This window comes from Mugil cephalus, chromosome 8, assembly GCF_022458985.1.
Source record: "Mugil cephalus isolate CIBA_MC_2020 chromosome 8, CIBA_Mcephalus_1.1, whole genome shotgun sequence".
Lineage (NCBI taxonomy): Eukaryota > Metazoa > Chordata > Actinopteri > Mugiliformes > Mugilidae > Mugil > Mugil cephalus.
In genome coordinates, this window is record NC_061777.1 from 3,354,391 (window position 1) to 3,371,526 (window position 17,136).

The following is a 17,136-nucleotide window of genomic DNA, read 5'->3' on the forward strand; positions in this document are numbered from 1 at the left end:
AGTTACGTGGACGAGTGAGGACACACAACAACAACAATAACCAGAAAAAAAGGAGATGAAAACGTTTCCAAATGAAATAAAGCTTCGTTAAGGTTCAAATCTGCTGCAGTTAGTTTTCATCCAATTTTGGGGAATTAAGAATGAAACCAGCCTTCAGGTGAAACAAACTGCAGTTCCTCTAATGACCACTTGAGGCTGGAACCAGAAGCAAGATCCCCCAATGTTAATAAAGCAAACATTAGAGTAGAAATAAATGTGCTTGCCAAGATGGCGACAGCAGGTGACAGCACTGAGTTTCAGAACCTTAGCACCATGGACAGTTCATGCATGTTTTTATAGAAAGTTTGCATATACAGATGTTGTAGTATCCTAACTACATCGCAGATACATTCCTAATAGCTACATAACTCACTATAGATGACCAAGCTAACGCTAACTAGAGCTAACAAGCATCTTCGCATCTATCCGGTTCACTGGCCTTTTGATGGAGGTGTAGTACTGGTCTATGAAGTCGGTGGCCAGCCTGTGAAGCTCCTCTTTGGTTCTGACCTCGTCTGCCTTGCGGTTCTGGTTGGGAACCATCACGGAGCCGATGCACACGTTTTCAGTGCAGACCGGGGTCTGAAAAGACGAGCAAAATAACAAATGAAGCAAGGTACAACGCTGTGGTGATATATCTTCAAATATCAGGAGAACTTACTTCTCAGCACAGAGTAACTAACAATGTTGAGTGAAAGGAAAAGTGAGCGCCGCCTTCATTCCTTCTTTTGCTCGGCTCTTAAAAATTTCATAAATGCTTCTTTTCTAATGTTTCACAGCACAAAAAAATACATTGGAATTGGATCTTTTACCTTATTAAAGGCAAATGGATGCAGAAAAATGCATTTGCAAAGAGACAGTGCCAGTTAGAGAGAAACATTTTAGACTGTACACCATAGCAATACACATTTCTGCATCTATATCAACTAAAGTCCCAGGTAGCGAAACACAGGGGAAAAAAGTGTAGATTTATAAAGTCATTTCAGTCTCTGCAGTTATGTCTGTGGTTTTGCATCCCTCCCTTTCACTGTTATTCTCTTGGCAATCAGTTCAAGCATCCTTAGCTTAGGCGTACATACTTTACATTATCCGTACATCTGCTTCTGTCACTTTTTATTCTAACTGGCTCCATCTTTTGATGCAAAACAGACCTGAGGAAGGCTTGAACGATCCTTTACGCAAATTGAATCATTTAAAAATCCAATTTTAACGTCAGCTGTTGTCTGAAGCATAATGAGAAGCCTGCACCTCTTCCGCTGTTTTAATGCACAGTAAATGCTTTGTGCAATATAAAGCTTTTGTGCAGCTTAAATTATTTTCCCCATATTATTGTTTGTTTTATTCTATTTTTTCTTGCAACTGTCACTTTATCGGAGCAACTGCAAGCAAGCAATTTCCTTTAAGGATTGACAAAACATTCTGATTCTGATGATTGCTTTCTTGCATAAGAACCCTCTCAAACTTCAAATCAAGAGCAACTCTTGATTAACGGAGAGAAACGTTCCCTAGAATAAGACAAATAATGTTAATTATAATGCTGAGATACTTTAATCGCATCCAAAGGAAGTGAAAGATCTTTTAGTTCAGGTTATTTTAACTCTAACCCATGCTCCACTTAATTCAGACCAAAGGCCATTTCTGTTGTTGTCTCCGACTCTTAAGGGATTCTAGCCATCGCATTTTCTTTCACTATATCACTCACACATGGCTGGCACGCGTGTTAATGAATGAGTAAGTGAATGAGTCATGGATTGGTATCCATCCATTAAGTAGAGACAGGAAAACCGAGAGAAGAAGGAGGGAAGACAAAAAAAAAGGAAAAAAAAGAATTGCTCATAGCTCAGGGCATCCTTGTGTGGTCAGTTTAATATGATTAGAGTTGAAGTCAGCTGTCACTTCGCTTCGCCTTCACCAGCTTAGAGCGGGAAACGAAAGACTGAGCGAGAGGAAACGACAGAGATGATAGCACGGGCGCGCAGTCGAGGAGGAAATCTGACGATGACCCCAGAAGTGCTAAAATTGGCTCATTACACTGAACCGCCCACTCGCACTGTCCAAACACCGGCAGTGTGTCCAAAAAAACAAACAAAAAAAAAAACACTCACAATCCGAGTCTGACGAGGACAACAAACATCTTCACAGTCAATCCAAACAGAGGAGGAAGACATGAGGAAGGAAATTGAGAAAAGTTCAGAAATAAATAAGAACGACGAACATGAGACATAAAAAGAAAACAAGAAGAGCAAGAGGTGATGGAGTAAGAAGGGAGGGGGGGGGGGGTGAGGGAAAATGGATGAGTAAAGCGGGGAGTGTTAAAAATAAAACAAAGGAATCACTCGTGCTCCAGCACGTCCGCTCATCATACCGCTCTGGGCATTCATGCCAGCCAGCTGTCCTTTTGGAAAAAGACGGATCATCCTTGAATACAGCGGCGTCTGCGATATATAATAAATCTGAAGATGCTATTACGAGCCATTCATTGGGATGCACGCAACAGTCCGTCCGATAAGTCACCGAAGTAATTAGGCTGCAGTTTGCGGTTAACAAATGGCCGCGGTGTTTTGGAGGCTGAATGCTTAAGCAGCAGAGCTCACCTTGCGCTTCGTAGGCCGGCTTACTAACTAGGAGGAGGAACTTTGGCTGCATGCTAAAGTTGAGACAAATATACTGTTTTTTTTCTTTTAGTCTGCAGGAAGATGCCCCTTAAAAACCTTCAGCGCAGCCATGATTAGATTCTGAGAGAGCTGCTCTTCTGCTGGAATCAAATTAAATTTACTTTGTGCTTTGTCCAGTAAATAATGCATCTTTCGCCATTTCTTCTTTTGCAGAATTACCTCAGTTATAATTCTAAAGTATCTCCAAGAGTGAGGACAGGCCCTAACAATCATTTGTACCAATGCAACCATCAGGTGGAATCCACAGCATCATTAGTTCATCTTTTATTTATAATATAATGGGGCTCCACGGGTTAACTTTTTTTTTTTTTTTTTTTTGAAATCCAATCAATTCTTCCCTTTTCAAGACAGATGACGGATGAAAAGCTTTGTCGGGTTAGTCATGTTACAGGTTCATGAATGCATCAGACGATCTCGGATAAAAATACCCACCTAACGTCACATGTTTCTTTTCTGAAGATTCAGTCATTACCGTGTGACCACGTGAGCCGTCCCCTTACTGTACGTCCGTGACATGATGTGTTTTTATTCCCCCCCGAAGGATTCATTGTTTCATAAGCTTCACCCAGATTTACCCAACACTCCCACTTCCCGGCTAAGTAGTAACGAGCTGAATCACCGACGGCTCTCCGTCTCTGATGCCCGAGCGGTTAGCGAGACGCAGAGAAAAGGCTACGCCACGCTGCGCTATTATTCTTCAATCTACTTGACTTGCAAATGATGTGTTGGCACGTCTGCAGGCTACATGTTTGCCCAGTCAACCACGACACCGTATCCGAGGCTCATCACCTCCTACGAGGTTCTGCTAAAGTAACAGATACGATGGCGCTCGTCTCGTTAGGCGATGGGCGCGCGGGATGAAAGCGTCGCGGGGCTGTGGCTTCATTAGAAGAACTCACAGGACGTGGATCTGTAACGCATGCGTCTGAGAGTCCGGCTCATCATATGATTTGTGCAGTCGCTGGTTACATTGTCATCAGAAACACTCTTGACCCAATCAGTCAGATGTGTTTTTAATGAATGAATGTTACATATGACAAAAAACAAAAGAAAACTTCCATATGTTGTCTCCTTACCCACAGGGGGTCTGCAGAGGTACTGCAGGGGGCGTCGCAGAATCTTTGGTTGATTGGCCATTTTTTAGATTTCTTTAAATACACATGAATCAGACATATTTTAGGAAGGGGACTCATTCCGTGATACAGGAGCTGTCTCAACAGCTCATGCAGAGCAGCACACTAGCTGACACCTGTCAATCTAAGCCTCCTGTACCACAGCAGGCCCCGCCCCTAACGCTGTTGAGCTAATCACGACGCCACATATTACACGCAACGATTCTGTCAGGTTCCCTGCAATTGGCCCGAGAGCCTCTTCAGTCCCCAGGTGAAATCCTACAGGCATGCAGCAATATTAGCAGAGAAGCTAACAGAGCAGCGAGCTACCATCAGTCTATTACTGAGACCAAAATGGCCGGTGATTCAGTCCTTACGACATTTAAACTTGAATCCGTTTATTATTTTCTTTATCTGTCAGTTGCACAGCGACCCCTCTGTTGCATTTAAACTGGTGTATCATTTGAATAGCTTAAATGCAAAATGATTATAATAATGTTTATTTATAAATAGCACTAGGCTGAGTTTAATATAGAACATATATAGTAGGTAGGGGGTCCCTACTTAATCTGTGCATCATTTTTTTGGTATAAAGTCTCTAAAATTTTAACCAAAATCAACAGAAATTTATTTGTTCAATCATACTGAAGAGTTTTTTCTTTCTAACAGACTGAGCGCCGACATGATCAGGAGATCAATCAGTTATGAAAATAATAATTGCTTTGCCTCACAAACAGCTAAAGTAGCCTCAACAGGAGTTTAAACTGTTTTTTTTTTTTTTCCCTTTTTCCTGGCAGACTGGGACATTTCATTGCATTACAGTTGCATCATACAGGTGTTACAGTCTGTCTGGTCACCGAGTGCCAGCAGAACCTAATCATTTTAAACCCCGTGAAAGGTGTCGGCGACGTGAGGAAACAATTGCACCCCACGGCCTTCACGGTGACACTAAACTCTTTGCTTTACCCAGCCATTAATTCGTACCAGCCTCTTTTATGCCTTACCTTGCTGGAGCTGTGGTGGAGTGTGTCGCTGTAGACGGTGCCAGTCTCCCAGTTCCTGATCTTTATAAAGCGGGGGCATTTGGAAGGGCTGCCATTCTGCAGGGACTTAATGGGTGAGGTTCTGCCCTGCGCCGGAGGCTTGAAAGAGCAGACAGACATTCACACATGAGTCATTACTTCATGCCTTTGTACTGTATCTGGCTAATAGGTTCTGACCTCTGTGAGACTTTTGGTGCAAGCAGGATAAGTTGTTTATGACTGGGAATCAGACTGAGGTGAGCTTAAAGGAGATGCAGCCCTCTCACTGCCAGGAAGTGGAGCTGAGTGCATCAAGTGGACGTTGGCAGGTGATTTTCAGACACAATGCCAGCTGATACACTTCCAGGTATTATTCGTGCTATTTTTAAGTCGACTCCTGCTATTTATTCTCAAGGGAAGCTGATTTGTCGTCGTGATTAAGTCTCTCGCGTGCAGACGTCGCAAAGTCTTTGCATTCTTCTTGCTTCGTGTCTGTTTTATTTTCCACTCCAGGATAAAAGCAATCAGCGTTTAACAGCGGGCTGATGGTGAGCCAACTCCCGGCTCGCTGGGTTTTCCAATATCCAAGCCGTTGGCCGATGAATGGGTGCAATTTAACCCCAAAGCTAAAGGCAGTGAGTGATTGCCAAAGATCAGCGTAATCAATGGGACACCTTGGGTGCTCTTTCATCATATCCCACTGCATAGTTAATCATAGAGCGGAGCAGCCCCCTGAACAACAGTGACACAATCATCGCGCTGGCGAGGGAGATGAATAGCGACAGTGTGACACCCGTGGAACCCTCGTTCCGTGTCCTCTCAGACTGCGGAGGGGAACGAAGAGGTTTGAATTGAAAGTGATTTTATACACACAAAGAATAAATGTTCACGCTCCGACAGCGGTAAACTCCCACTGTGTGGCTCAGATACGGCGCACGGTTTATCAGCGAGGTGGTCAAATAAGACGGGGAGAGAAGAAGAGGAGACGTCGCTGAGAATATTTGAATTTCGGGGCTTTTTTTCCACTTATTGACCCGAAGACAGGTTTGGTATTTACATTGAAGAGCGTTTCTTATTAATGCCACAGACAGGTTTTAGAGAATCCTTTTCACATGAAAACCGTAAATGTCAGCGTGGTTTTTTATTATTAGCGTTATTACTACTCCTGCACTAATCTTAAATATCAAAATGACAGAAGAAAAATACGTTTCCCTGAAAAAGTGAGGCGCTGAATTACCGGTGTGGTGAGAAAAATTACGTTTTTAAAGAGTTGTGCAAGTGAGTAACAGGTACAGAGCGTTATCATCATCATCCACACGGTCCAGCAGAACTTTTACTAAATATGAATTCATTTTTTGAGGCAAGGCATCGAAAGCTATTTTTGAAGCAAGTAACACAGTTTTAGTTGCACCAGACAGATGCTGAATAAAAGCAATGTAACTTACTGACTCAGTACAGATCATTTTATTTTTTTTTTCCAAAAGTCAAATGGAATAAATGGTTTAAGCTTTGTCTTTATTTTTATTTTCTTTTATGCAAGTTCTAGGTAACTACATATAGAATTGAGTGAGCTGCATCTAAAAATAATTTTAAAAAAAATCTCATCTTTGACTAGACTATCATAACACTTGTTGGATAAAGGGAAAGTTTAAATAAATTAATTTAAGAAATAAAGTCTGGAAACTGTGTTTTCATCCAACCTATGGAAGTAATTAGCAGTTTGCCACTGGCAGCTGCTCTGTGAGGACGGCCACAAAGCTCAGTCAGTAAGATCGGTGCCTTTTCTTTTCTTTTCTTTTTTTGGTTAAATAAATTTTTATTTGTAGCTTTGCCATCATTAATATGATCTACTGTAGAAGTGTGACTTAGGAAATAAATCAGACTGACTGAAGAATAGTCTTTAACTAAAACAGGGAATGTTTATGAGGTTATTCACCGGTGCATGTTTCATATTTCCAGTCCGTTTAAAAGGCCCAGAGAGAAGCTGCTGAACCACACACACACACACACACGCGCACACACACACACACACACTTCCACCACGAGTCAATCCCATCATGCATCACGCATCCTCAGCGTCGGCATTAAGGTACGGCCGCGGCGGATGGGAGGATCGGCGGTGCTACAGAGGAAGACGACTGAAGCTAATCTGATGAAGATAATTTCATAATGGGGCGTAATCACCAAAGTCTCTCTGGTAAATGCAGTTATGCAGCAAAAAAAAAGTTCCACATCCAGGCGTCAATTAAAAGTTCTGATGGAAAATTGAGATGATGAGCGCTAGACAGGGGGTAGATGGGGAGAAGAGGACCGGCTGAAAACGAGACTGACAGCCGGAAAAATCGAAGGAGATGTCGTTCATTAAATATTTATATGGTTTAGTCATGATTTTCGACGACAAGTCAATTTCTGGTATGACAACTGACACCTTATTCAGCGATGATTAAACCGTAGTGTGGTGGGGAGGTGGGGGGGTAAAGGGGGCGCATAAAGAGTTATATTTTCTGCTTAGTGGATCATCAAAAGGCGGTGTTCTCCAGAACTCCAGGACTCACTCGCTGGGGGAGTTTGACAGAACATTCTGCCACCTTTCCTTAGCAATAGGCTTATTTAACATTAAATTATGCAGGAGCAGAAGCTCAAGCTGAAGGCGCAGGGACGATCCTCCAGCAAAGTGAGAAAACTAATTTGCAGGCCCTCGACGTGTCCGTTGAAATTCTTCCTCATGACACATTTTCATACATCGGGAAGATTTAGCTTTTTTTTTTGTTGTTTTTTGTTTTTTTTAATGACCTTGGTGTCTGACTTGAGTCTGTCGAATGAAACACTTAGCAGCGAGCCATCAAAGTCGGCATCAGCGTCTAACAAAGCGCCTGCAGGGAAACTTCTTGCTGCATGAGTCAGTGCACATGCAAATACTGGACCCGCACTGATTCCAGCTCCCAAACACACGAGGCGTTTCTGGGTCTAAGCAGCTACGACGCAACAAGCAAAGACATATGGTTCCTCCAAACATGCATGCATATTCACTCCAACGGCCATGCAGCACGCCTCATGCCTCATCCATATCCTCCCGCTCTCACACACGCACGTATTCTCGCAGGCATCCACATTTAACGCTCGCTTCTCTGCAGGTCTGAGAGGCTGGATCAATTTAAGAGGGGCCACATTTGATGGAGAGAGACGCATCAGCAGCTGCACGCATTCATTAGGCCTCCTGGAATCGTTTCGCCCCATCCGGCCCCATTGATGTGGGGGGGGGACTGGAGCGACGTCAGAAGTGGGTGGATAACGCGGACCATGTGCAGAGAGCGACCTCCCTCCACCACCACCACCCACCCCTGGTAGTCACAGACTCTCAGACCCGCGACCAGACCCTTGCGCGTGGAAGGCATAAGCTGGATTTAATGCAGCGCCAGCTTTCTGCCGGAAGCGTCTAATGCCTAGGTGATAGGATCTTAAGCAAAGGCTTCATCACTGTTTGCGAAGGAGCAACACAGATGTGCGTGCTCGGTTTCTAAAAGCATTGAGCGGGGCCACTAGTGTGGATTATTGTGCAAAGCTAAAGAGTCAGCCATGGATGCACATGCATTATACAGCTGCAGAGATCAGCTGGGCGAGCCTGCTCAGGAACACTTCGACACACAGAACAAAAATTAAAAAATATATCCATAGCTAGAAGTTATTGATCCGGCAGCGTAAGGGCGGACAAACACATGCTCACACATGATCTCTTCAAATTATTTCAGAGGGTATTTGTTACCTTGTCGGAGTCGGTGTTGTTGAGCACCACCGGCATGTTTTCCAGCATTCTGTCATTATCTGGCTCCAGCTGAGGGGACGTGCCATTTCCCACACCAAGGTCCCTAGAAATCATGCACAATTTTCAAGTTAGGTGTGTGAACTGGCATCTGGTGCAGAGACTTTCATTCGAGTTTAAAACCTCAGCCGCAGCACACACAAACACACACACACATGGTAAAGAAGCCTCCTCGCTTCCTTTTTTTCCTTTTTGTTGCAAATATAGATTTGTACATTTTCCAAAAAAAACGTTAAATGAGGAAACAATTTCTAAAAGCTCTGCACGCCCACAGATGGATTCCTATGTTCAAGACAGAGTGCACATGGTTCAGTGCTGCAGTGGGACTACTTAGACCCAACTACGAAGTCGATACATTCTCACCACAGCAAACTTCATGGAATTAATCACCAGTGTGTTTACACGGCAATTATTCTTTGACTTATTTGTTTGAGTTCAGTGTCTAAAATGATGCAGGCACTTCTTGAAGCTTTATTGCCCCTGCAAATCACCGGCCCTAAATATATTTCACCGTCTCCTATTCCCTCCTATAAGTGTGTGTTTAGTCTGGCAAGAAGGTCTTTATTTAAACAGACGTGAGGTTGTGTAACAGTGGATCAAAACCGACCGACGCTATTCCCGTCGTTCTCGGAATAATTCACGTTACTACGCAAACAGCTGCCATTCATCCCGCAAAGATAAAAAAGAACAAGACGAGAACAGTGAGAGATCTCACTCCGAGCTGTAACTCTATAATCCTGGGAGACTGAATGAGAGGGGGGAGGGGGTGAGGGTGGGGGAGGTGGGAGGTGTGTGTGTGTGTGGGGGGGGGGGGGGGGGGGGGGGGATCCCTGAGCTGCCGCTGTGGTAAAACCGCACGAGAGACATGAATAAATACGTGATTTCAAGTTTGCGCTCCTCCAATCGAAGCCGCCCACACACATTTTGCCTCCTACCATCTTTCACACTCAACCCCACCTCCCCCCTCCCTCACCCTCCCCTCGCCTCCCCTCTGTGAGCACGTGCCCGTGCTAATTGTAAATCCTCACAGGCGTCCTTTCTCCCTTTCACACTCCCTGTCACACTGTATCTCTTCATACGTTTGCCGCAGTTTTGCGAGAGCATATTCATCCCCGCGATTCGGACGCGGAGTTCAAACGTGCAGAAGCAACGAGGGAAGTTGCGTGTGTCATTTGCCGTTAGCTCTGACCCCGACGTGGAGCGTCTGCTCTGTCGTGAAACTGTGACTGCTTCTCTGCTGAAAACACATCTGTTATGACATTTTCTATTCCTGGCCAATAGTCATCAAGACATCATTCGTAAGAAGTTACTGTAAAAAAAACAAAAAAAAAAACAACAGAATTGCCCCCGACACATATTATTGACTATTCTCCTCACAGTAACCTTTCTCCTCGTCTTCTCCTCAGAAGTCTTCCTCCACATAAAACATAAGATAAATGAATTAAGCGACTCTTTGCCTGCGCTAAACAAATGTCAGCATGTTTTTAGATCATTTATTCCCTCAAATGTATTTAAAACTCCATTTCTTGAAATAGTGAAGCCATTTCAGCGAGACCTGCTCAATGCACGTGTCTCCCCTGAAAGCCATGAATCAGTCAAAGCGTATTTATGAAAGAGAACAGAATGTGCACGCTCTGGTCAAGAATGAGGTATCGATCCGGGCAGAATGCAGCCTCAATCTGATTTCAATTGGTCGCGGGATGCACAGTGGCATGTAACCGAGACGCCGATAACAGCAGCGCGCTGCGCAGAGCGTTCGGACAGAGGCGAGGAACGGGACCGAAAAACAAACTTTGGGCAACATTTGCGAGTCTTCCTCATTAAAGTCAAGCGTAGGATCGTTTCACACTTCTCGGCTAACGCCTTGTCGCTGCCTCCGAACTCTGCACCCGAGAGAGAAGAAGTTGGGCTGAAAGGTTCTTGTGAGCTGATAGAGCTCGGTGTCAAACTTTCTGCCGCATGCTGCTAATTGGGATCTATTGTCACATTAGAACGCTTAATGCCACATGCTTAAAATGCTTCCATCTGAAATTTGGTTCAGACGACTGCAGATTGCAATTAGTGCGACATTTGATTAATCTCAGGTTGAAGCGGTGCCTTAACAGCATAAAAAGCACCTGTTTACCTGCATTGCTCGTGACAAACGCCGATAGCAATATGACTTTAAGTGAGGTCTGCTGGAGGCCATTATGCAGACAGTAATTACTTGGCAGTGTACATTGAGTCATGTTAGGTGAGCGGGAGCACAGGGACGCTCAGAGACTTTCAATCACAGGACCAGGTGCAAGTTCTTGTGTCAGGCAATAACCGCCTCCATGAAGAGTCCTTGACCTTAATCTAATTCTGTCCGGGCTCTAACTGCCACCTGCACCGTGGAAGGAACGGAGGACAAAGACACTTTAAGCGAGGGATCGATAAAGTAGCATCACACCGCGACTCACCAGGCCACTTGAATCTCCGCGTCCCTTCTGCCAGCATTCCTCTGGCCCTCTCCATTGATCTCCCGCTTGCTGTTTCTGATGAGGCGCAGCACCGGCTCGATCTCCTTCAGCAGCTCGTTGTTCTCCTCCAGCCCGTTGCACAGGAGAGCGCCGCGGCCCCCGTCCCTCATCAGAAGAGGGTCCTGGCCCTGAACGCCCCCCCTCTGCAGGAGGGACTGGGTGATGGACGGAGAGGACAGGTTCTCGATGGCCCTGAGCTGAGGCTCCTTGTTGACCTGCTGCTGCTGCTGCTGCTGCTGCTGCCCGGGGCTGTACGCGCTGAGGGGGGACCACTGCTCGCACGTCTTCGAGGGGGGGAAGGCGGGGCGCGTGACCCTCACCGTGCGCTGGCGGCCGTCTCCAGACAAGGTGGTCTCCAGGTGGGTGGTGAAGCCCTCGGGTCCGCGGAGGATCAGGACGGCGTGGGTCTCCGGCAGCACATTCTTCAGCGTCTCCAAGGCCCGCTCATACGACAGGTCCACCAGGGGCTTGTTGTTGACAGCCAGCACGATGTCGCCCACCTGCACCAGGCCGCACTCCTCCGCTGCTCCGCCCCGGATGAGGTCCGACACGATGACGGGCGGCTTGGACACCCTCTGCTTCACCAGGAAGCCCAGGCCCCCGACCTTCCTCTTGAAAAGGCGCACCGAGATGATGTTGGGCTGCAGCTGGCACACCGTGGGCTCCGACTCCTGCATGGTGTCTGTGTGTGGTCGCGTGTGCTTGCGTGCTCGTGTGCTCGGGTCCCCAGGGATGTTTCTGCAAAGCAACAGCGGGAGAAAAGGGGGAAATGGAAGTTCTATTAGCTTTGGAGGAAATTACCTTGACTGCATGATTTGTTTACAGTGTGTTGATTCGCCATCAATCTGGGAGGATATAGGAGTCATTAAAGCAGGGTGTTTTCAGAAGGTAATGTTACACAGATCATTAAGCCCCGTTGAGCTACAGATGAGGAACAGTGTCGTGGACATGAAAAACGTATTATCCAGCTGATCGGATCCGCTCGTGTCCCTGTGATCCTCAGCCACTTCTATTAACAAACACAAATGTTGCACCACACCTATCTGAAAGGCGGATGTGAGCCGTCTGCTTCACGGAGTCGAGCCCGTTCTCCGGAGGTGAAAAGTGACTAAACATTTCTGGATGACATTTATTCCACTTCATTTCCGATAGACCAATTACTTTGAAGTTTTCCCACATTGAATTAGCAGCTATGGTCGTAAAGCGTTCACAGGTCACAACAGGAAACATGTGGCCACGTGTCTTTTAAAGGTTACACTCTGTTAAGCTTCCCAACAGATAAGCAGTTAACATGTGATCACATCACTGACACAAACTATCATCACTGAGAGGCTCTGTTTGCTGTAGCCTGTTCCTGGAAGGCCACACACACTGAACAATGTCAATGCAACTTTAACGTCTGTGATATCTGGGCAATATTCTGTTATATATCTTGTCTATTGTATTTCATTATATATATATGTATATTTTATACTTGTTTAATGTTTTTCCTTATCTCCTTTGCACCATCCTTAAACTGTAACGCTGCAAATTTAACCACCGTGTAAAAAAGGATCATCTTATCATTCATATATATATATATATATATTTGTTTTTGTTTTTTATTTTTCAAGAAATGAAGAAAGCTTTATTTTATTTGACTTCCAGTATTTCCAGACAGACGTTGAACGTGTCTTTTTTCCTGCGTGGAGCAGACACCGTGATTATTGCAAATGAATGGAGTCAAATGAAACGCTGAACGCGTCACGCTGAAGTGGCTGCGCGTCATCTTTTACGAATGCAACGCCGAAAACGAAGTCTGTTCGCTCATGCAACTGTAACACAAACTGCAACTAAATGCGCTTGACCTGCACGCTTCAGCGTGTACGCACTTAAAATGAACTTCACAAACCAAACAAATGATTAAAATAACTCGAGCCCCGCCTTCGCCGCACGCTCCAGTAAAGCGCTTCTTTACATCTTTTGAGGATAAGCCACTACGAGCGTGTTAGTGGCTCTTTGAATTTGTTGCATCTCGCTGCGTGGGTGGCGTCGCGTGGCCTGAACATTATATCAAAAAAAAGAAAAGGAAAAAAACATTTAATATGCACAAGTGGAGCTGCTCTCTGAGTCTCCTTTGCAGTCATTACAGGAGCGCATGCACCTCCGCGCATAGCAGGAATAATTCAGCACAAAGGTCAGCGCTCTGCCTTCGCAGCATCTGGGTGCTGAACGCTGCCACTTCTCCACGCTCTCACATAGTGTTTCTGGTCTCTATTCCGAGGAACCCAATTTGTAAACACCGCGTAAAAACCGCGTAAACACCGGCTACAAGTGAAAGTCTTGCAGTTCACCCACATGCACTGAAAGTTTGCGTTATCGGTTAAGTCCCACACACCGAAGGGGTCAGACGCTCAGTTTGTTTCTTTAGGGAAATACTCGCACCTGTTCATAAATGTTGGATGAACTCTCCTGGGGCGCAGGAATAAGTTATAGGCGGCCCTTTAATCCTCACTCTTTGTAGCTGCACCCTGCCAAGATAAGAAATGGGCAATGACGGATGAGGAAATTGGTAGAAATGTGCACTGAATACGAGGATTACAAGAGTTTTCACATTTTTTTAAAGAGTGTCTGACGTGTGAGTGAGCCCATATTGATAAGGGATTGGATTGTACACCACGTGATAAGTACCTAAAATCAAAATGGACGTTTCACAAACAAACAGGTATCAGACAATCATGTGCACATTAACAAATCTGTTCTCAGATTCAAAAGGAAATACCTGTAGCTATTTGCCCATTAGTTACTGATGCTTCTTCTTAAGTTCATTTTCGGTCACGTATTTATGGTTTGGATGTGTGGGAACCACGATAGGTTGTTTCTGTACTTTTTTGTGGCCTCTCTCGCGCAACGAGCCTGCGTCAAAAACAACTTCAGAATTGATGCATGTATTATCATTCCAATTAGTTTGTTTGGATGTGGCACCTTGACGCCCTGTTGCCAAGTATGATTTGATTTGAACACTGCACCGAAGATGCGTTTAGTTATTTTGGATGCTGCCACCAACGAGAACGCAACAGCAACAAAACGGTGTCAAAGTTTCAAATTCCGCCCCCACACTATGCCACCACCAGCAGCAGCAGAAGCAGCAGCAGCAAAATAAATAGCTGCAGATTTCTCCAAAAAATCTGCCTTTATGTGAGAACAAGAATTCCCTCCCCCTCCGATTTCTGTTGTCAAGAGAAGTCCAAGCGCAAAACTGCGCGTTGCGACCAAAGAAATAAGCTATTACTGATATATTCTATTTAAAAAGGAATGAAGAATGAAATGCTACAGGACAATATCATTACTTTTCTACTTAAAAACAAAACAAAACAAAAAACACATTTAGCACTAAACAAGAAAAAAAAAAATATGCAAGGACAAGTAATTATATAATCTGATTTGCACCGCTCTCCGCACCGGCATCAGAGCAATCGACAAAAATGCACAAGATGTTCTCACAGACCATGGTGTTTTTCTTTCAGCAACAAGTTCTGCCGACACATTTGCAGCCAAAAAAACCCCAACAAGGCTGCAACTCCAATGCTTTTCTGTTTGTTTTTGTGTTTGTGACACAGAACAAACACGTTCGCTTGTTCAATTCTCAACGCTTAATCTCAAGCTCTACATCCTCACGCACCAGCGGAATGCGCAGCCTCTTTCCCTCCCCAGAGAAACCAAATGCATAAAAAAAAGGGAGCACAGCGGATTAAAAACACAAACTCACCCCTGAGAACAAGGTTGCTCTAACAACGACCTGCTGCTGCTGCTGCGGTGAACTTCGGTTAAAACTCCTGCGTCTCTTTCTCTGAGCGGCGGCTGCACAGCTCTTGCATCCAAACTACGTCTCCAAGTCACAACAACGCGCTTTGCCTCTTCAGAGACGAGGCATGCTTGTGCCTTTTCCGCGCACCGGAGCGCCTTATAAACACAGAGCAACGGGAGACACTGTGACGCGCTGGGAGAGAGCCGTGCGCGGCCACTTAGATGAATTGTAGGTGGGTTTCAGTTATCTCGGCTATCGTCATCACTCAGCATGCAACACCCGACTCTCATTGCATTCCACACCCCATCCCAGAGAGTGCGGTACGGGGATGCGGAAAGAAAGGGCAAGGTGTGCCACTCTTATTTTCTTGAAGTTATGAATCAACTCCGGGGTGGTGGATGCGGCTCTTTGCAGAAATCTGTAATGGATAATCAGTACCTGTTTGAATGAGCATGCAATTTGAGGTTTTCCAAAAGCCCCCTACACCCCCCTCCGACACACACACACTTAACAGGTATCGTTTCACGACAAACACTTCTGACCTGTTGTGTTGTGGAACGAAACCCAAATTCTCTCTCCTCAAAAAGAAAATGTCTTGAACCGGTGAAGCTGAACACGAGCGTCATCCATCAAACTGTCAGTTCGTGTTAGGAGTTAGTCCTCGTCTAAAAAAATACCATTAAAAATCAAATCCATTTTTCAAAAAGATGAAGTAAAGTCAATTCAGAATAAAACCAGCCTATGGTCAAAGCATCACTCAGTTTATCTGGTGTTTACATTCACAAGGTTTTTGGCTTCTTCATCTGATGGCCTCCTGTAAGTAATTATAAGGAGAATCCAATAAAGGGAGTAAAGTACTCTTTAATAGTACTGTAAAACAGCTCAGTCTGTGTGCACAAACAAGGAAACCCTCACGTAGAGCAGCTTTATCAGACCTCGGAGAGATAAGAAAGACAGAGGACCAGAGGAGAAGTGTGCAGGCCTCTGAAGCCACACTAAAACTTTTTGATCAGAAGCACAGGCGTCTCCTCAGGCTTCGGATCTTTGGCCACGTTGGTTCAAAACAGTTCAAATTCAGTTTCTGTTTAAACAAAAACAAATAAATGTGAATGCGTTGGGACCGCGACGGCGCAGTCAGATGCCATTAAGAGATATATCAAAGATTAAAAGTGCGCCAGCAAACTAACTGCATGTGGATAACGTGATGGATCTTTAGCAGATGTTCCAAACAGATCGGACTCCTGCCGCCTGTTTTCGTGCCTCATCTCGGAAGCTTTGAAAAATAAAGCAGTCCCACGCCTCGTGTGCATGACCATCTCTCAGCGGAATTTGATTCCCGGCAATCAGTTGTGTGTGAAGCAATATTTCTGGAATTTCCACCCGGTTTGTGAAAGTAAAAACAAAAAAAAGTGAAAGTGTGCAAATAAACAGAAGGAGGCTCACGCACAGAGGACACATGTAGCTGCTGATGCCCCATTCCAGTAATCAAACACTTGACATCTGTGGTTACAGAAAACCTCACAGGTCACACAGCCTCCCTCCTGAAACAATCATCTGTATCTATACATCTGCCCAAACTTCCAGCCACTGAGTCTGCCCCCAATTCGGCATCCGAGTGATAAACAATGATGTGCTAAACATTAAAGCTCTGCTTCTCTTCTCTGCATGGGGCTGCAAACTCGGTATTAATTTCCCCATCGGTTCTTAAGGTTCTCCCGAGAGGAGAAGACAAACAATTATCGCTACTTATCATAACTGGCTGGAAGAGACTCCACGAGCTTTCAGATGACACGCACGGACATCTGGGTAGTTAAGGTGACAAGATAAAGAGAGTATATGAGACATGTGGTATTATCTTTTCTGGGTTAATGGAACGAAAACTGTGCTCTGATCCGCGCGCATTTCACAAGTAAATGACTAAACCGCTTAAACCTTTGACTCTCAAACTAGCTGTCCTGGTTGTTCTGGATCAGACACTTTTGTTCCCCTCTTGATGTGCCGATCAGCTTACACACTGAAGGAATGCACTTAGTCATTATGCACCAATCAGCCACAACATTATGAACATGACTGTGGTAAAGATTGGTGCTTGTGGCTCAGTAGGTAGACATGTCACATGTCACATGTCACAGTATCCTTGAGCAAGAACCTCTGACTGTAAAGCTCCTTGAGTATCAATA

General features: G+C 45.0%; 1 protein-coding gene across 2 annotated transcripts in view; it reads right to left on the reverse strand.

Moving 5' to 3' along the window:
* nos1 (nitric oxide synthase 1 (neuronal)) overlaps positions 1–13,683 on the reverse strand; it is a 36,887-nt gene extending 23,204 nt beyond the window's left edge. For both annotated transcript variants that reach the window (XM_047592611.1, XM_047592610.1), the window contains exons 1-5: positions 13,594–13,683; positions 11,110–11,907; positions 8,612–8,714; positions 4,831–4,968; positions 479–621 (exon numbers count right to left, since the gene is read on the reverse strand). In XM_047592611.1, the coding sequence (XP_047448567.1) occupies positions 479–621; positions 4,831–4,968; positions 8,612–8,714; positions 11,110–11,907; positions 13,594–13,601 (1,190 nt within the window). In that variant the 5' untranslated portion in view covers positions 13,602–13,683. The remainder of the gene's footprint in view (positions 1–478; positions 622–4,830; positions 4,969–8,611; positions 8,715–11,109; positions 11,908–13,593) is intronic.
* Between the last annotated feature and the right edge of the window lie 3,453 nt (positions 13,684–17,136).